Source organism: Solea senegalensis, linkage group LG15 (genome assembly GCF_019176455.1).
Source record: "Solea senegalensis isolate Sse05_10M linkage group LG15, IFAPA_SoseM_1, whole genome shotgun sequence".
NCBI classification, from domain to species: domain Eukaryota; kingdom Metazoa; phylum Chordata; class Actinopteri; order Pleuronectiformes; family Soleidae; genus Solea; species Solea senegalensis.
In genome coordinates, this window is record NC_058035.1 from 699,337 (window position 1) to 720,242 (window position 20,906).

General features: G+C 41.6%; 1 protein-coding gene across 30 annotated transcripts in view; it reads right to left on the reverse strand.

The window, feature by feature from the left end:
- The window catches only part of LOC122781676 (calcium-activated potassium channel subunit alpha-1), a 171,481-nt gene that overhangs the window by 103,266 nt on the left and 47,309 nt on the right, over positions 1-20,906 (reverse strand). For all 30 annotated transcript variants that reach the window (XM_044045594.1, XM_044045596.1, XM_044045598.1 and 27 more), the window contains exon 3: positions 197-258. In XM_044045594.1, the coding sequence (XP_043901529.1) occupies positions 197-258 (62 nt within the window). The remainder of the gene's footprint in view (positions 1-196; positions 259-20,906) is intronic.

Here is a 20,906-nt window from a genome sequence, read left to right on the forward strand (position 1 = left end):
GCATATCTGAGATCTCGCGGTGGAGACGAGCAGTGATGGATGTTTTTACCTGTCACTCAAACGTCGTATGTAGGTCACAATAAATGCAAGAAAAGAAAAGTTTCCTTTTCTTCTATCTCAGGTGTTTGCAAAAACATTAACGTTACGAAAGTTCAGCTCATTTCAGACGACATTTCATGAAAATAGTGACACTTACTCTGAGGAGTCGATGAAGTATATTCCGAGGGCCCCGATGCTGAGAGCAAAGACTAAGACCACCTGAGGACACACAAGGACAGAAGAAGAAACATTACTTTTACATAAAGTTAGCTGGCATACTAAACGTTTGGTGCATTCCAGTTGTAGTAGTTGTAGTCAGTCACACACACAGCACGAGAGCAAAATAACATGTAGATCATTGGTATTGACTGGTATAACAATGGTATTGCTAACAAGGCCTGAGAAACATTTGAGTCTACTTTTTTGAGTTTTCTACTAAAACGCGGTCAACTGTCACTCCTAGTGACGACTTCAAACATAAATGGAACATACCATTTATTTTCAGACAAAAAGTATGTTCATTTCACGTTTTTGTACTTTTAAAAATGTAAGACTTGAAACAGCAGTAACAGAAAAACGTCCAGAACCGAAGTTTTTTTTTGGAATCCTTAGCTCAGAATATCTGAGTGTGAATGTGTCCAGTAAGTATTCAAGTAGACAAACCAGAGACAGACAAAAATGTTGCGGACCAAAGCTTTTCTTCAAAATTCTGTATAGTAAGTGTGTTCTACAATACAAAGTACTCGAGTAGCAAGGACTTTATAGCACTCGCAAAAATACTTGTATTGCTGCAATGTTTCAGGACTTGACCTTCAGAATAAAGTGTATTGTAATTACATAGCTAAACATGAATATGAAATCTTCACATTGTTGCATTGCTCGTCACAATTATGCAGTAAATACTCTTTAATGTAATTTACTCGATGGTTTTAGATGTTTGTAGATGATTCTAGAGGAAGAACTAAATCAGCTCAGAATGTCGGAGTGCAGCTTCATCGATTAGCGATATTAGTAGCGATCTTTCAACCAAAGGTCTGATATGTAGAGAAATTGTAGCAGAACAGTCAAACTTCTCTCTCTGAACTGGCCTGTGATTGGTCAGAGTCTCCACTAATTGATCAGAATTCACACAGAATGTAAACGGAGCAGATAGGAGATCATTTCTTTTATCTTATGCTGACATAATTCTCTGGAATTATAAATAAATCCTGCCTACTGTACGTTTAACAGCTGCTCACAATGGGGGAACAGCAGTTTTTTACAGTAAGTGTAATTAAAGAGCGAGAGATTTGACTCCTGCTCGTGGTAAAACGTTTTCAAAAAACACGTGCACACACACTGAGTAATAGGCGCTCCCTGGCACGTCAACAAATGCAGTCGCTTAAATACACACAGCGTTGGCCGTAATCACAGGAAGCATTTGTAAAAGTCAGCTGTGAAGCGGAGCAGCAGCTACAGCATGTGCAGGAAGTGTCGAGAGGAAAATACGCCGAGAGAAGCTCAGTTATTACGGGACGACATGAGCTCCACGGACATGCCGAGTCAGAGCCTGGACTCTGGGAGAGTTTTCACCCCAACGGACTGAGGTCTGCATAAAATTCCAGTGACTTTACAGTTTACTGATGAGGGAAGGTTAAGTAAAACTTGCATTAGCAGCAAGAAACTGTCCAGAATATTAAAAAAATGTACTTTATCTTGTTATGTACATAATTTAGTTTTAATTGTTTAAAACAGGCAGTTAATGATGTCGGATTATATCATGAAATCTGATTATATGACATAATATTAACAGAGTTTCTTTGTCTAAATCCTGCGTAAAACAGGCAACAATGGTCTCACCTTTGCAATCTTATGACTATGTTTAAGAAAATATATATATCAACATTACATTACAGTCTATATTCAAACAGGAAACTGAAGTTTGTGCTGCTTTGTTTCCTGCACCAAAGTCCATAGAGAAAATCATATTTTTTTCCTCATGGGTGCACATGAGCTGCTGGTCGACTGCTGCCTCGGGTGGTCAGTTTGTGTCACAGAGGTAAATCCCAAAAAAAAAAACAGTCTCAAAACAAGTCTCAAAATTATGTATTTGAACGCACTGATAGAGGCAGCAGTGGATCAACAACTTCCTGTGTGCCAGGATGTAAAAACGTCGATAGACTTTGGTGTGAGCAAGATGAGACATTTTTGGCCCCTAAGGTGCTAAGAGGGAGTATTTTACGATATATGAAAAATAATAAAGCAAAAAATGTTAATATTGTAGGTTATCAGTGATATACCCCAGGCTGTTTTGTACTTAAGGCAAAGAACGTGATTTTTGAGATGTTGTTAGCTACAAACAACATCTAGAGAAATGCAAGAGAGGAAAAAATTCATTCTTAAATGGTAGTTTTTCCTCGTTATCATTCCGGGAGGAAAATACCCTTAACCAGATGAACTGCACTGACACAGTGAAGTCATTATCATCACCTTCCTCCTCCTCCTCCTCCTCACAACAGCTGACCAGTGTAGCAACATATAATAGCTCCTCATATCTCTCCCATTCAGCCGCCTCACAATAGCCGCCCCACTGTCACGGCTGATTGTGCCATTCATTATTGATGATGAGAGCTTGATTACTTCCACGCCACCGTTCCTTTGGATTGATCCGATGAATTGTGGCCGAGGTATTAAGTAAACACCTTCAGTCGATTGCATTTTTAATGGTTTGCCGCTTGACGACGGGAAACGCTCGGTTGCACATTTTTGGATGAGAAAAACCATCCAAGACAAAGAAGACGAGGAGAAGACGAGGAGAAGAAGAGTCAAGCTAAGACTCTGTGAGGACATCAGAGTTTCAGAATTAGTGCTTGAAGTCTTTTACTACTTTTATTTTAATATCTTGGGTACCAGCGGTACTCTGTTGATATTATCTGTCCAATTCATTATTGTGCTCCAGAATACTTGCTTATCTCGATCATTCAACTGTTCTCTTCAGAGTCTTGTTTTTAAGAGTTTTTATTTTTGTTATAACAAAAACAATGTCTTTCTGGGAGATGAAGAAGAAGAAAAGAAAAAGAAAAAGAAAAATAACAATTTATTAAAAGTGTTTTCTTGCCACATTTGTGTCCTGGAGGACAGCAACATAAACATGATACTGTGTTAAAGATAATCTAAATATACAAGTTGGCAAAATGTGAAGTCCAGTTTTTAGTCATTTTAAGTATTGGAGTATTGGACTAAATATGGAAATAAATACAAGTAACATCTTGTGGTATCTATTTTCTTAATATTTTCATAATTTACTGATTAAGTAATACCAACAGACCTCATATTTATAAGAGGAATACTGGCACTTACAATGAGATTGTTTGGTTCAGGGTTAAATATTGAAAAACAAAGCTAAATTGAGTGAAAACACATAATGATAGTTATAAATTGACCCATGTGGATGCAGATTTTAACCACAGAGAAAGAGAGAGAAGGAAACGACTGAGCTGTAAAAGCCGAGCAGTGAACAGTGAAGATAACATGACGAGCTGAGGAGATAAGAGGCGTCATCAGCCAAACGTGACCCATTTATTCAGCTGTGAAAGCTTCACCCCCACCACCCCCACCCCCACCACCACCCAACCCCCAACCATCACCCAACCATCGCACTCTTCCTCCCTCCATCACACTCTCTCCTCACATTGTCTCTTGTTGACCTCAAACCTGCTACTACAGCATCTCCCCCCAAAGACAACCAACTGAACTCAGGGAAACCCGACAGGAAGAACATCATCATCATCATCAGCAGCAGCAGCAACAGCAGCAGCAGCAGCAGCAGCAGCAGAGGGGTTTTCCCCTTTGAAAATCAGAAATTAGAAGAAAAAGAAGCTCCACAGCAGCAGCAGTGGGGGGTGATGTCGCTAATTATAGCTGCTTTGAGCTGTTTTAAAGGCATATTTTTAACGAGTCCTCGCTGAGTGAGTCACGTTTGAGCTGAAATCACGTCTGTGGCACAAATCATCAATCCACATGTAGGCTTTCAGTTTTCCGGCGCTGCTGAAGACGGCGGCTCTCGGTTTATTGGGAGAATTTCCGAAAGCTTGTCAAGAGTTCGTCTGTGTGACGCCAACGACTGAAGAAGAACAACAAAGTCTCACTGACAGGTGAGACAGGTGTGCCGCAGATTTAAGACCTTTGGTTGACAAATCATTTCTGGTTTATTGGCTCCTCCTCTTACAATAAAAGAGGTTTGGGAAACACCATCAACTTTTATTTTTTAGACCATTTTCGGACAATTTATGGACCATAAAACTTATAATAATCCTAACGGGGAAAACTGCTGCTCTGGAGTTGTAAAGAATACAATTTATTTACAACAGTTAGAGTAAGCTCACTTTATTTATCCCTGTGAGGAAGTTCAACCTCCACTAGGAACCTTCCGGAACTATAGGAGCAGTTGGCTGCCACGGGAACCATCGCCTGATGAATGTGGGTGCCTTGCTCAGGGGCCGCGACAGGAGCATTACAGTAACATGTGTTTTAATGGAAGCTGGAAACCAGACACACACTAGTATGAGTCAAGTTTTAAGTCCATTGGTGCAACATCAGTGTGAGTCGTGATCTCTGGCACAGATTAAAGACGTTGTCTGAGTAACGCTGGAATTGTGCTTCTTCTTCTTCTTCTTCTGCGTTTCCATTATTTCTGTTATTTCCAGGTCAAAGCTTTGGAGCTGACGAGCATCTAGACCAGATTGTGTGAAACAAACGTGTTGTTGTTCTACACAATGTTTTTCTACACAAAGATCTTGTTGGTATGGCCCGTTTACTTATTTGCATCTCTCTTTTTTTATTTCTCTTTTAATGGCCTCCTTTTAACTTTGATATTCTGCCTTGAGTTTTATATCTGAAATTGTCTTTGTGTTATAGTATTTGTGTTATCTGTGCTGCTAGTTTCACCAAGGACTCCCTGGAAGAAGAGCTCTTGTATCTCAGTGGGACCTTCCTAGCTAAATAAAGGATGAATAAAATAAAAATGGAAACATAGAATCAAAGTTTAACCACATTATCTGAGTGTGTAAGTCTGACTTTCAGAAACTGAATTTGCAATTTCAGCCAGACTTAAACGATAACTTGATTTTTTTTTCCCCCACTTTGATTGTAATGTGAAAATAACAAAATTCAAACGCCATCCTGTGGAAGTGGATAGCGTGAGCTTCTCAGTGTGTGTGTGTGTGTGTGTGTGTGTGTGTGTGGGGGGATGTCAACGAATAAAATCTAGCATCAATCTTTGACGACACGTATCCAAACATCAACACACGTCGACGCCGTCATCTCGCCCTCCAACAGCGGAGGCTTCGTCTGCACACAGGTATGAATTATGTGACGTTCTGTCAGGATAACGAAACGTTCTATATTCCACTCACACACTTTGACGACTCACTGTGGTCGACTGATTCCTGCTGCGAGTCTCGGCGCACGGAGCACAGGAATACAAATTCATGCCAGAGCATGAACGGCAACAAAGCAGCACGAGAAACAATCCCAAACACAGTCAGCTTTGGAAAGACAATTTGATTTTCACCAAAAAGATAAAGAGGTTCAAGACGAGAAGAAGCAGAAAATGTCCTTCTGAACTGTTTGAAAGCCCACATTTAAATCTCTGTTTTGAGCTCCGACAACATCATTTTCCTCGAAAGATGAAAATTCTTTTGACTAAAAATGTCCATCTGGACTTTCTTTTTGCTTATTTTAACCATAAAATTAGCAGAAAATTATCCTGCAAGTGATTTTGCTCAGTTTTCCAGAATAACTTTCAATATCTGGCAGTTATTTACAATTTTAACTTTAATTTAATTATCGTAATAACCAAACATTGGCATTGACGTGCAGCTTCTTAGCTTTCAGAAACCACTGGAATTTTTATGACGGCACAAACCGGTAATTAAATGTGAAATCATCATCGTGTAGATATATGCTGTGCTGTGAGAATCGTCCATGTCCGAATCTTAAAAACGATTATTTTCAGCTGATAAATAAACTAGCTAAATAATTTTAAATAAATAACTGAACCTAAATGTGACAGACTGCACCTTTAAATTGTACAATTAGCTGTATATACATCGCAAACGCCACTGCCATGATGTCTGCTATAGAAACACAACCTCATCCATCAAAACTTAACTAGTGCACCGCTGGAATCGGCGCCTTTTAACCCTGACGCCCTCTTTATGAGACACGTGTGAGTTTGTACCTGCACAACGGGGACAGTGATTGACAGTGGGGACGTGGCGGGGGAGGGGCGGCGGGTACGAAGGAAAACCTCTCAGGTCTGACAGGATGACAGCTCTTAAAACGAGCAGCTGTCAGTGGAGGATGAAGAGGAGCCTGTGGGGAATCTGGTACATACACACACACACACTCTCACACACACACACACAAACACACACACACGTGCGCACACACACACGTGCGCACACACACAACAACACAAAGGAAAGTGTGTCTGAAGAAGCTCGTGAAGAAGTTTCTCTCCGTCATGATTAATTCATGTTTTATTCCCGGTTGTCTTCATAAGAAACACATCACTGACAGATTACAGATACAGTCTGTGGGAGGTCATGGTTGCGGTGGTTCAGTGGTAAAGGAGGTCATTTTATGATGCATCAGAACTCCACACAGGTTGAGGGTTCAAACCCCTGCCCGGCTCCTCAAGTCTACAAGTCAATGAGTAATAAACCGTTTTCCAACTACAGCTTTAATAGAGTTGTGCTATTGTTCAAGTTTAAAGATAAACTTAGTTTAACACTGAATACTTGGAACATTGACCTCTTATTTTTTCCTCATATTTTCTGGATGTGTTCCATTAAAATGATGGATAAATAATTATCAGGGTGGGAGGGTCAACAGATAACCAGCAAAACCATATTTGACATTTATCAGCATTTCATTTTAACAATCATGTAAATTATTAACCCTTAAGAGTTCCTTAAATGTACTAATTTGTTCTTAGTGACATAAAACGCCACCTTCCCAAACTTTGCTGTAAAAACATTATATATTCATATTTTTTCCACTTGAAGTCATTACTACTGTGGCTGCCACTGTGTTTTTTGACTTTGACTTGACATTTTGAATAAATTCAAATTTGTGTTATAAACAGTTTTACATGTCAGAAAATGTTAAAAAATGCTGGTCAGTGTTTGTCAAACATGGAAATGATGATGTTGAAAAAGGCTTTTTTTTGTCAACAATCCAAAATCATTCAGTTTTTAATGATTTCTTTGTTCTTTGGAGCAAAGAAATTCTGAAAAATTCACATTTAAGAAGCTGAAACAATCAGAAATCTTGTTTTAATCATGAAAAAAGCTTCAAACCGATTAATCCATTATCAAAATAGTTGAGGATTCATTTAGTAATCAAGTAATCGTTTCAGCTCTAATACATCCACAATCATCCCGGGTTGCAATCCAACAAATTTGACGAGCTATCTCATTTTTTACTGTAAGTGTGTATCAGTTCCAAATATTAGTCATATGTTTCATTAACTGGAGATAATCAGCCTTGAAAAACCAACAATGGTCGACCTTTAGTACAGTTTGGTCTGATTTTAAAATTCAGACTTGACAAACGCGTTTCTGTGTCCACACAATCCGTCACATCGACAGAAAAACATCACGTGTCATTCAGTTCATCCTGGAAAATGTCAGTGTCGTCGTCGCGGCACCTACACTGTGACCGTGACCTTGAGCGCTGCACACAGAGGATTCTGAACAAAGGAGGAGGAGGAGGAGGAGGAGGATGGCAGGAGAGGGAGATGGAGGAACGAGAGCGTATTAGAGTGAGAGCGAGAGCACCCCCTGTGGGACACGAGGAGCGTTAAGAGGCTGCAGAAAATGGCTCGTGGCAGAGAATGAGGACGACGGAGAGAATATTAGAGCACGTCCTCCAAAGGCACAGCAAGGGCTTAAATGCCACAGCGTGTATGCGGCATCTGTGCAAGTGTCCTTACGTCTTAGTGAGAGTGTGTGTGTGTGTGTGTGTGTGTGTGTGTGTCCATCACACAGCACAGACGACCTCCTACGAGGATTATGCCGTTGCAGACGAGATGACAGGAAGCACGTGACCTGGCCTGCGATGAAGCAACGACAGCTTCTGAGCTGAGGAGGAAAAATCTTCACATTCTCTCTCTGTCCACTAAAAACATCCATCACAGGAAAAACACCAGAACAAGAAGCTGCTGCGACGTCCACGTCCACATAAACGCTGCAGCGAGGGCGGTTACACGGTCACTGGGTGTTAGTGGACTTTCAGACTTAATGCATGTTTTATTACCTATAATATTATGTATGTAGCATATACACACACAACCATCTCTTAGAGGTTCTCAGACTTTTGACGTGAGATAAAGTGACTCTCCTCTATTTGTTATTATTTTTTCCATTTTCTATGCACTCTCACTTACCCTGGTTTATATACAGCAGAAGAGTATTTCTGATTTTCCCCCACGTATCGACAGAGGAAGCTCGCGTACCACTGGTGATCCATGTACCACACTTTGAGAACCATGGTTCTAGAGGCCTGTGCAAAATGGGGCTTGTGGTCCTCCAAAACCAAGTTTTTATGAGTAAATAATAATAACTCTAATTATATTCTATACTAAAAAAAAACACTAATAGTGATATTGCAGTTGGTCATTTCGTTGACGACAGAAAAATAACCATAAATTCATGCAATCATGCAATTTTCTTAATTAACACATTTTCTAATAATACATTTTCAGGAACTGGGATTTGAATAAATCTGAAAAAATTAAATCAATCAATCAATCATTCATTCACAATAACTTTGCTTGTTATCATTTTCTGATTGCTAACATTGCTTCAGCTTTCATCATCACGATGGACGAATGTTCCAAAGTTTTACTAAAACTGAGCTTGTGTCACATGTAAACCGCTAGTTGCTACTAAAGAGGCTAACATTTGCGGCGTGTTTGGCTGTTTTAGCAAAAGCTAACGTTTCTGATGCCGCTAACAGAAATACAGCGTTGTTCTGTGCAGCTTCCCAACAAAACTTAGACATAGCTAACACTTTGAAGCTAATGTCTCCAGACTTTAACAAAGTGAGCTAACAATGTGTGGCTACTCACTCAAGACTCTGTTAGCATCACGTCTCAGCATATGTGCTACATTAAATTGAGTTATTGTGTAAGTTATAACTATTGTTAATTTACTGCGTGAATGCGGTAAGCTAAATGTGTAGCTACTCACCCAAGACACTGTTAGCATCACTTCTAGGCATATGTGCTACATGAAAATGAGTTATTGTATAAGTTATAACTATTGTTAGCTTACCCCTTGAATGTGGTAAGATAACATCATGTAGCTACTCACTCAAGACGCTGTTAGCATCACTTCTTTGCATATGTGCTACATGAAATTGAGTTATTGTGTAAGTTATAACCATTGTTAGCTTACTGCTTATATGTGGTACGTGTAGCTACTCCAGAGAGGTAGCTCCAAAACACAACAAGGTTTTAAGATCAATATGAGTATCAGTAACTATCAGTATTAAGGAGCAGTAGCAATTATTAGCATCATTATTGCTCAAAATTATGTGTTATGAGTGTTTGTGTTTTCCAGTCTACGACTGTGGATTTCCTGTGACAGTGGAGTGACTGAGGCTAAAATGTGACGCGTCACTTCTTCATATCACTGGTCCCAGAAAGTCGTCTCCAGGCCTGAGGGCAGCGAGTGAATCAGCGAGTGTCAGGGTTTTCATGTGAGCCACAGCCTGAGGCGTCCAGAGCAGGGACATGTCAAGGACACTGTCCTGCACATGGACACATTTCACTGCTGAGAGGAGAACACGACATGCTGGAATATTTCACTTTCTTACATTTGCTGTACTCTTATTATTTCTTAATCATTTCTTTGTGCCTTTTATTCTGTTGTTTCCAAGCACTTTGATTTTCTTCACGGCTCCTGACTTCTGTATATTCTTGATGTTTTATAGGAAATGTGTGCTATGGTCCCCATTCCTTATTAAGTCATTTTCATAAATGGCAGCAGATTAAATGTTCTGTAAAGAGACATTGAAAAAAACTAAAACGGCACAGTTTTACATCCCGAAACCATTTATTCTTCTTTATCTTTGATGAACTTTTAAGCAAAGATTCCGTGACCCGGTCGGGACCAGGTTGTCACCAGTATCCTCCCACAGTCCAAAAACATGCAGGTTTATTAGGGATTAGGGTTTAGGACACTCTAAATTGACCATGAGAGTGGACAGTTGATGGACTGGAGACCTGCCAATCCCAGCTGACATGGGGCGGGGATTGGCAGGTCTCCAGTTCCACCAGTTCCATCATAGGTCACAGGCCACCGCCCTCTGCCATGTGGAGGATAAAGCAGTAGAAGAAGAAGATGGACGTTATGAACTGTTCCAACATGAGCTTCTTTTTCCTCCCTCCCTCTCACCACAGCAGGTTTGATATTTGGCCGGATGCCTGTTCCCGACACGAACCCTCCCATGTGTCCAGGATTGGGACCAGCATCCACTGGATGTGTCCCCCCATGTGTTAACAGTGAGCAATGAGCCGTTCAATGTCAAATATCAAAACACCCTCCCAACGATACACTGGATACGAGTAAAGCGGCTCCTGCGGGTCATGATGGATTCACGTCACGACACCGTTACACCGGGTTCTGCCACGCAATCCCATTAGCGTGTGTACCTTTAATCTGGGCATAAATCATCCGCCCGCCATTGTTAATAACATGGAAACTTTATCACACGCGTGCGACTAGCATGATTATGAGTATTATTACCATAATGCATGCAGGGAATAAGGGAACCTTTCATTCTTCTGCAGAAAGATGATTCTGCCACAGGAAGTGGCCATTTTCTGCTGCCAGAATAGAAATGAAAAAATCAAGCGTTTCCTTTACCGGACGAGCGCTCGGCTGATAAAAACAACGCCGCTGCATCCCGCGTGATTTCTTTTTCTTAAATCCTTCCTCAAACACGAGCTCACTGGCTTCATCTCAGAGGAGACGTAGCCGTGATCTTTATCTAATTAGATCAAGGTTTCCTTTAATTTCCTGAAAGTTAATGAGGAGTTTATCATCCGTGTCAAAGTCCCACTTTCAAGCTGCTAACCATGTTTTTGTTCCCGATAAGGTACAACGCTCCCTCTCTCACTCGCCCGCTCGCAGCAAGGTGAAAATGGAGACGACAGATGAAGGAGAAGGTGGAGAACAGAACACCTCCGCCACCTTCTGTCCCTCTGCCACATCAGAATTAACCCGACACACAGTTGTCTGGCTCAGTCAATAAAGTGGGCGGCGGCCACGAATGACCTTAAAGCAGGGCTTTGTAATATTAGAAAAAATCGGAGATATTTTGTCTTTAGAGAACATATCGTGATGTAAAAATGTTCAGCTGACGACTTGAATTGTGTCTGTTCTTCAACACTTAATTTATCATCTGCATAGAAAGAATAACAATAATTGAAATAAATTAGAAACAATACAATAACAATTATGATGAAGAGGCAAAATTATCGTCTGCGTAGAAAAGAACAATAATGACTGTCATACAGGGAAAAAAATGTTGTTATAAAAGATGTTGGTCTGAACCGTTTTATTGTTTTTTATTTTGTGTTCTTTTTATACTTTCTACAGTATTTTTGTCTGTTTAATTGTTTGTTGTTAAGTCTTATCTTTCTATATTTTAGTCATTTTCTTTATGATGTACAGCACTTTGTTTCAGCTGTTGTTTTTAAATAATGACAGTAAATAAAAGGTAGTCATCAGCGTAGAAAGCAATTATGATTAGAATTATATTGTAACGCTAACCCAAAGAAGGAAAGGTGATACGATGATGATTATGATGGGGAGTATATCACTTGTATAGAAAAGGACAATAAGGGTTATGAAGAAAAATGTATCGTCTGCATAGTAAAGAACAATAATGATGTCATACAAGGAAATAAACATATGAAATGTTGATTTATTTATTTATTTGTTCTCATACTTTCTACAGTATTTTATTGGTCTAATATTTCAGTTGTTTTATTGTATTGTTTATTTGTAGTCTTGATGATCACTCAAAGCCGCTTTACACTACAGTTTTGGTATGTAGACTATCAGAGCTGGGAATCTAACCCACAACCTTCAAGTTGAAAGACCACTCGCTCTACCACTGAGCTACCGTCGCCCCCAATTGTCACTTTTTTAAGTAGCGTACCTTTAAATTTCTGCCTCCTGTTAGAACAGTTTGATTGACAGGCGACTGGGACCAAAACCTTTTTTTTTGGTGTGTTTTATTGAATCATTTTGAAGCGGCGTTGCCTGAAGCCTGAGAGGCTGACGTTTCCTCTGAGATTGAGAATTTTATATCTTTAATTTCAGAAACTCTCCCCAGACTCTCGCTGCTCTGACGGCTCCACGTTACAAAGCTGAGGCTTTAGCTCGAGTGAAAGCTGTCGCATAAAAAGCTGCTGTTTACACTCCGATCACAAGCACCTGCACAACCTGCACATATACAAACGTCTGACTCAGAGGAAACAGGGAAATGGATTTGAGGTTGAGCGTTAAATAAATAAATATGGGTTAAACTGTCCTTTTAGAGGACGTCTGTACTTTAGAGGACATCTGTCCTTCAAGCTCAATGAACAAGTGAACGTGAGGAACAGAGGCAGATAAGATGGAGGGAGGGAGAGAAAATGACACGTGAAAGGAGACGGATACCAGGCATGCAGCCTCATTTCTGTGAATAAAAGATGTGGTGTTGCCACGGTGATACGCCGCCACTTGTGGGAATAACTGTGAATGCAACGTGCCACAGAGAGAGAGACAGAGAGAGAGAGAGACAGAGAGAGAGAGAGAGACACTAAGACGACACAGCTGCAGCAGCAGAGCAATAAAACGGGACATGATTCAGTCTTTAGAGGGAAACACGATCTGCTCCTGACTGTTTGTGCTTTCATGCTTTTCATTAGACGTCACTTTAAGTATCTGCGTGATGGAGGAAAATCCGCACAGGAAAATCCATCACTAATGTTACTCACACAGCACTGAAGTATGTTAAAATCACACATCCTCTGTGTGTACATTAAGTACTGAAGCACTGAAGAACCTGAGCAGTTTTAAAAAATAACACGTTTTTAACCACGTTTTTACTCACGTGTGATTCCCAGCAAAGAAAGACAGAGATTAGATCTGAAGATAATGACGAGATAACAGTGTAAATTGAAAATGGATTCATGCAAAAAAAAATTGGGATTCTTATTCTTATATTATTATTCTGAATCCAGTCAAAACGTCCGTCTGTTGCTTCAGTTTTTGTGCAAAAAATACAATGAAAACTCCTTCAGATGAAAGGCATTTTAGCTGAGTCATGTTTCATCGGTTTATTTCCTCGACACAGCTGAAGAATTCTGCCTTTGAAATGACTCGACAGAAGCTTCATACGTTCATAAATGGTCTTAAAATGACTGCATCACACTGATATCTGTAGATACTCGAGTTTCTACTGACATAAAAGTGGTATCTTCCATTCTTAATAACAAAGTCAGTTGAGATGTTTTTATCTCTTTAAGACAATTTTGTTCTTCAGAAAACAAAATGTCTCTTTGTGAATTTGAAGTTTACTTCAAGGCCCTTGAAAGTTTGTGAAAATCACCCTGAATAGAGATGGGCCCTTGAAGGTGCTTGTGAAACAGTAGGTGGCGCCATAACACACAAGGGAGACATTTACCAATATATCAATGTAACTTCTTTCTTCACAAAAGTCAAGCACTTTCAATGACCCATGTCTATTTAGGGCGACCTTAAAAAACTTTCAAGGACCTGTGGGAACCCTGTGTGAAGTACCCAACATTTTGTACCCAAATGTTTAAATGCACTTTTGTAAGTCGCTTTGGATAAAAGCGTCTGCTAAATGACATGTAATGTAATGTAAATGTAATGAAGTGCAACACTGATTACAAATCCATCAGACCCATCACTGGAGACATTTCCACGCTGATATTTGTTTTTAGAAGAACAAAATCAGCTCAAAAAGATTCAATCCTCTTTTCAACTCCCTAAATATCAAGTTTTGAATCAATTCAGAATATTTGAGGATCACGATTTTTACATGAATCAATTCATCCATTTGTTGATTTATCTTATTATTAGATTTTTCAAAAAACTTTCCAGGACTTCCAGGACCCATGGGAACCTTGTAAGATGTGTAATACTGTGTCCCAACGTTAACCAAAACTTAACAATGCATACAAAGACCATTCACCCTCACATTCATATTTAAAGTGTTCATTTAACCTCTGCATGTTTCTGTGAGTGAGTGAAACCGGAGATCCCGGAGAACCTGGAGAACCCGGAGAAAACCCACATGCACACGAGGAGAACATGCCAACTCCATGCAGAAACGGGATTCAAACGGATGACCTTGTTGCTGTGAGGCAGCAGTGTTAACCTCTGCTGCCTCTGCTTTGTGAGGCACTGAGAATCTATGAAGTCAATACTGAGGCAGTTTGGAGCCGGAGGCTGAGACAGGACTACAAACCATTTAATTAGCACCTTTGCTACGACTGCTAATGTGAGAGCAGCTCAGTAACAGAGTAAACAATCACTTTCACGGCCAAACAAGGAAAACTAAAATGATATTAAAATATTTGCCCGACAGGAAATAAAAAGAAAACAAACATTGGTAATAAGAAATGTCAGAAATAATGACATTTAAATGAGGTAAACATCATAAACTGACATCTGTGACACTTTCTGTCGCCTGTTACATCACCTGCGATCGTCCCTGAATGACCTCATGGAAAGTGTGAGAGGCGAGCTGGTGGCCACGCAGTGGTGGCGGCGGTGATGTTAGCGGTGGTGCTGGTGCGTTTTAGGGACACAGTGTGGCTGTCCCATCCCAGGAAACAGAATCCCAGAGGGGGTAAACGGATCTGAAACCTGGCTCAGCAGATGGTCCCCGCTGTGCCGAGTCCGCTGACGAGCAATTAACGGCACAAACGTGACAACGAGTAACAGGAGTAATGTTGAGAATGAACCTGAGACTGATACTGAAAACACTGACGTGTAATTATGATGACATACAGCAGTTAGAGCTGCATTCATGTACTGGAGTTGCAATAAACAGAAAGAAAATCCAGACATTTCCATTAAATGACTTAAATTTAGGGGCAAATAGTGTGAAAATCATCACATCATCTGCATAGAAACGAACCATAAAGATTAAAAAGCTGGAAAATGAGTGTAAAACATGCATTCATTAAAATAATGAAAGTCCATTGTCATATTTGGGAATCAATTCACTTTACTCATGTGCTGTACGTCTGTTACACAAGGACAAACTGCAATGACGACGCTTCAGCGACCGTTCATTATACAGCCCGTCATGAGTTATAGGAAGCTGATGCGACGCAGGACCAGCTTTTATCTGGTCCTCACTAAATTAAAGTGAGCCTGAAGTGGCTCACAAGTCGGAATATTCTAAAACAAACCTGGGAAATATCCAGTGCTCTTGGTAATCTGTAGTCTGTAATCTGTCGCCCTGGAGTGGACCTCGCTTCAGACAAATATGGATCACATTTGGTAAAGACGTGGCACAATCACCAAAATTATCCACTGTTGAACTTTTACTTATGAACCAAGTGTTTTGGGCCACTTTGGGGGAAATAAGTGGCATAATTGATACTGGCTAACGTGGATTATACCCTAAACAGGGCCTCACATAACCCAACAGTTACATGACCAACTTTGGCAAAAATCTGGCACATTAGACACTAGCTAACGTAGCTTTTAGCCTAAAATGGGTCACATATGCAGATGCAACAAATTTGGCACGGTTATATTTACACATATCTGGTCCAACTATGGCAACAATGCGGCACACGAGGCACTGGAAAATGTAGATTTGAGCTGGGCTACATATTAAGCAACAGATCTGGCCATAGTGTATTAAAACACATCTGGGCCAACCTTGGCAACAATGTGGCACTGGCTAACATGGATTTAGCCTAAAACATACCTGGGCCAGCTTTGGCAAAATGAGCCTCATTAAGCTACAAATGTGGTCCAGGTGTCATAAAACATATCTGGGCCAGTTCCATTTTTGTTTTCTGGTCCACATTTGTCTGTCACGTAGCGATCAAGTATCCGGTCTGTGGCCCAGATCTGGAAACGAGCAGATTGCCCGAGTGCCATCGCTCCCCCCCGCGGTATGTGGGCCACAGGAATGTGTCACGTACAGTACGGGCTGGAGTGTAATCAAGTGTTTCTTAACCATTTATGCGACGTGTGCTTCTCCTTGTTGCCTCGCAGGTCAGTTACAGGAGCAGTGAAAACCACCACGTCCTGGTTTCTGAAACAATAACCGAGCCACCCCAGAAAGCAGAGGTGGAAATGCAGTCAGCCTCATCTCCACGCACTTCCCTTCACTCCCACACCATCTCTGCTGTGCGTGACTCAGACCTGCTGATGTATAGATGGTGAGACAGACCGAGGAGAAGAGGAGGAGGCGAACTCCCGCTCCATGAAAACGAGTGACATGCAGCACATTTTCAGCCTCTTCCAGGAGGAATATTAATAATCTGACTCCTCATTAGTCCCAACAGGGAAATTCTCTTTAATACTAAGCTTTCTCCAGGGAAACCTGGAGCACAAGTGCGCAGGATTAAGAAACGCGGTGTCTTCCTCCAGGTACACCCGAGGTCATTTCATCATTATTCTGTTCTGCAGCAGATAATAACTCGAGCGAAATGTACGCCTGAAATTAAACGCACAAAAAAAAAGGCACCTTTGGGGATTCTACGCAAGGAGAACCTGCGTTATTAGCAGAGGAATGCTAAGTTTAAGTTAACCTTCTGACACAAGTTTCCTCACCACGGAGAAGTCGCTAATAAAAGGTTAGTGGTTATATCAAGCAATTTAAAATGACCTTTAAAGCATGTAATGTAAATTTAAATGTTGTCCAACTCTGGTCTGAAGGGGAGAGAATTCATGCACTCACACGTTTTAACAAAAGCTGCGTTATTAGCAAATAACGGCTACATTGAGTGTGTGATGCAGGAGGAGGGGAAGCACGATGAGTACGGCGCTCTGGAGGTGACACTGGAGGCGTGCGCGCGAGATAATGAGTCGTACGTCATTCGTAGTGTCACCATCATTTAAGCTAACGCAACTCCGAAAGGATCTACGCATTTATTTTCCGAATATTTATCACAACTTGTGACAATACAATTAATTAAGGTCCTTTGGATAATGGCTGCTGATGCTAAGTGTTGATTTTATTTACTTCTGCCAAATTGTCACTTTGTAAACATCCTGTGTTAGCGGAAACAGGCAACGTATCCGGCTATCAAATCTGACGTAACACCCTTTCAAAATACGATTTCTGGGTCCAACAGTCGAACATGTGAACAATTACGATCACCTCGTTCTTCAGTGAGACGATCTGTAAAATGACAGATAAACTCAGATCTGTTCAAACAGGGAACTACGGAGGCCTGGAGGGGGGGGTACTAAATCGCACGCACGCTTTACTTAGTAAAGCGTGCATGGCGTGCGAGTTAGAAAGCAGGCGTGCGCACTTCCAGGGCCGCGGAAATGAAAGACTGGAGCTGTTATGAAAGTGTGAATCTAAATCTTATACTTTATTAATGAATCCCCTTAGGGAAATTACTTCTCTGCATTTGACCCATCCTAGAATTAGGAGCAGTGGGCTGCCACACTGAGAAGCTCCCCGGAAGCAACGTGGGTTGGGTACCTTGCTCAGCCTTTTTGACCTGGTGGGGACTTGAACCAGCAACCCTCCAGTTACAAGACAAGTTCCCTTTCCACTTGGCCATGGGCTACCCAAATGGCTCCCGACACAGTTTCCCCACCTCTGGTCTAAAGGGTTTTAAAGGTTAACGTTTGAAAATGCTTTGTAAAAAGTAATAAATGTAGAGTTGTGTTGTGTCTGTGGTTCAGAGACCAGGACATCCACAGACACCTCACTACACCAGTAACCAGGGAAGGTGTTTATATGCAATGTAAACTGGATACTTGTGTATCCACACACATAGATATCAGTGATGACATTTCACCCCAACCTCTTTATTTTATTTAAGCGTATAGTAGACATCAGAGACGAGCGGCTCGTTGATTATGTTGCTGTGTATCAGTGTCAGAGGCGGAGATGACGCCACAAAAAACTGCTTTTATGTCATAAAATAAAAATCTCCAGAAGTAGAAATGAAGTTATTTATTGACTTTGTTTGTTTCTAGCTCCAAACTGACATGGAGTGAATCCTCCTTCCGCGAGGCCGCGCTGACCAACCGTCCCCAGGTTTACAAGAAACCAAGAAACCAAATCCTCATTTACGCAACACTGACAACGTCAGTTTTTGAAGAGGGGAGTTACACAAGGTACTGACACCCAGTCAATGTCACACACTCCTCCTCCTCCTCCTCCTCCTCCTCCTCACCACCATACAACACGCAGCACAGGGAAGACATGGCTGCCGGCGAAGACACCAGGACTTACCCCATAAAAATCCATGTCAGCTAAAGTGCACGGCGTCTTAAAACGTCTTTTGACCGGGGATTGAATTTTCTGTGGTTTTTGTGCGAGTGTACCACAAAGTCTGCTGCTGCTGCTGCTGCTGCTGCTGCTTCTGCTGCTGCTGCTGCTGCTGCTGCTGCTGCTGCTGCTGCTGCTGCTCACCAGAATCCATAGAGAAAATCATCAATTTAAGCTCGCGAGGGGCCGCCGCTCTGCCGGGGCCAATCCGGCCGGACGAATACAAACAAGAAGTAATAAAAATGGAATAATGGAATAACAGTGAATTTGCTGGTGGAGGCAGCAGTGGATCAACAGCTGTAAAATCATTGGCTTCCTCGATGGGCTTTGGTGCAGGAGGTGTGAGCAGTCAACGTAGACAGAAAAAAGCTGAAGTTTCCAGTTAGAAATGGAGAAATTAAGAGTGAGGATGCAGATTTTTTTGTTTGCAAACAGAACCATGCAGCGTAAAATACATTTTGGTGCATAACTCATCTCACAGCTCAGGAAAATAAAAGACAAACACTTGTCCACTCAGCAGTTGTCTGCTCATGTCCTCCACTGATGTCCCTAATCCGGTTTATTATTATTTTATTATTTATTTTATGGAACGCTTTAAGAAATGTGCCTGGCAGTGACAGCGGTGTTAGATAAAGCCGGATCGATTGTGACGCTGCTGGTTCTGATCCATGAGTGTGCGCGCGCGTGTGTGTGTGTGTGTGTGCGTGCGCGTGTGTGCGTGCTCTGAGTCACTGAGGCTAAACCAGGACAGCCGTGATGGAGATGAAGAAGCACGTCTTCGTCTTGGAGGTGACGGCAGCCCTGATGTCTCCTTCCACTGAAACTAACGCTCTAATATCAGAACACAGTTGTCTTTCCCTCAGCCTGAGATTTTCTCCAGACCATAAATCATCCCAAACTAAACTGAATATCATTACTGCAGTCAATAGCAGGGACTCAGAAAAAGGCTAGATTTTAATTTTCTAATAGCACGAACGACCGCGAGCGAGCGCCGCTCTGTTGTAATTAGCTAAGTGATTTTGGATTTTCCTTGTGACGCAGGCGGAGCCTGAGCTCATCCCACCAACAATAGATCTGAGGGGAAACAATTTATGTAAAAACTAGTACTTTCATTTCTTTTTGACTTCTTTAATTACGGTCGCAGGAGCACGGAAGTATTTTTAGAAGCTAAATCGATAACCTGCGGAAGGAAGAGCCGGAGCTCCTCCCATCACTCAATCACTGACACATGAATCTCAGTTTCTCTAAAAAATACTCTCTTGGCATTGTTGCCTGGTTCTCAAACACTGGGTCAGGTCCCACAGATGGAACACTGGGAAGCTCTTTGCATAATAACATGCTAAATCAAGCCGTATCAGGCCTTTGGGGCTGGAGGTTTATTTGCAGTGTAGCAGCTCCTGCTTGTGCTGAAGGAATCTTCACCTTTGCTGTTCCTTTAAACGTAGACTGTTGGAGATCCTGGAAAAACTGTTGGAGCAGTTCTTCAGAAGTCTACGCCTCTAGAGCACAGTATCACACAGATTCACGAGCACTGCGCTAACTTTCCGTTCTTTTCCGTGATCACAAAGTTCACAAAGACATAAAGTCAAACTGAATGAATCATCATTTCTCTGCACGCTGCTTTATCCCTTCATCCAAATAATGATCTTTATGACGAGGATCGAGTACACGAAGTCGTGACTAAGTGAATGTCGCAGGGAGTTCAAGTTTTGCTTTTGCACAAAGAGACTTTCCAGCATTTAATAGTTGCCGTTCTCACGTCTTGTTGGAACCGTTTTATCGGCGTTCCAAACTGATCTTGGTCGGACTGTGAGCGGGAGTAGACAGACGCGTGCTAGCATACACGCATCATCACAATCGCCTGTTTCGGTCGTTTTGTTAAAAGGCCAAAAACAGAAAATGTTTTTTTTGGCCATTTTGGGTGCATCTCTAGTAGAAACACGGCGCTGATGTTCACTCTTGGTCTTGGATCGCTCTGCATCAGCCTTTTTTTGGCCGTAGCGTTCCCCAAAAACCATCTTTGGTTTGTGATCCAGCACCTGGAGTTGGTTCCTTTTCTGCTGTAACGTTTGATTGATGCATCCCGATCCAATTCCTTCATTCGGGGGTCGTTCGATCGCTAACTTTTAACGTGTGTTTCCTGAAACATGAGCGTGAGCGTCGCGACGCCACAGCGTCTCAGACACAGCGTGAGTCACGGCTGACTCTGATCTAATAGCGAGGAGGCATCGCTCTCTGCGTCTGCTCCTCATGACCTTTTCTCTCTCTGCACAGCGGCGAGAGCGACAAAGGGCAGGAAGTCCAGGTCATTGGCT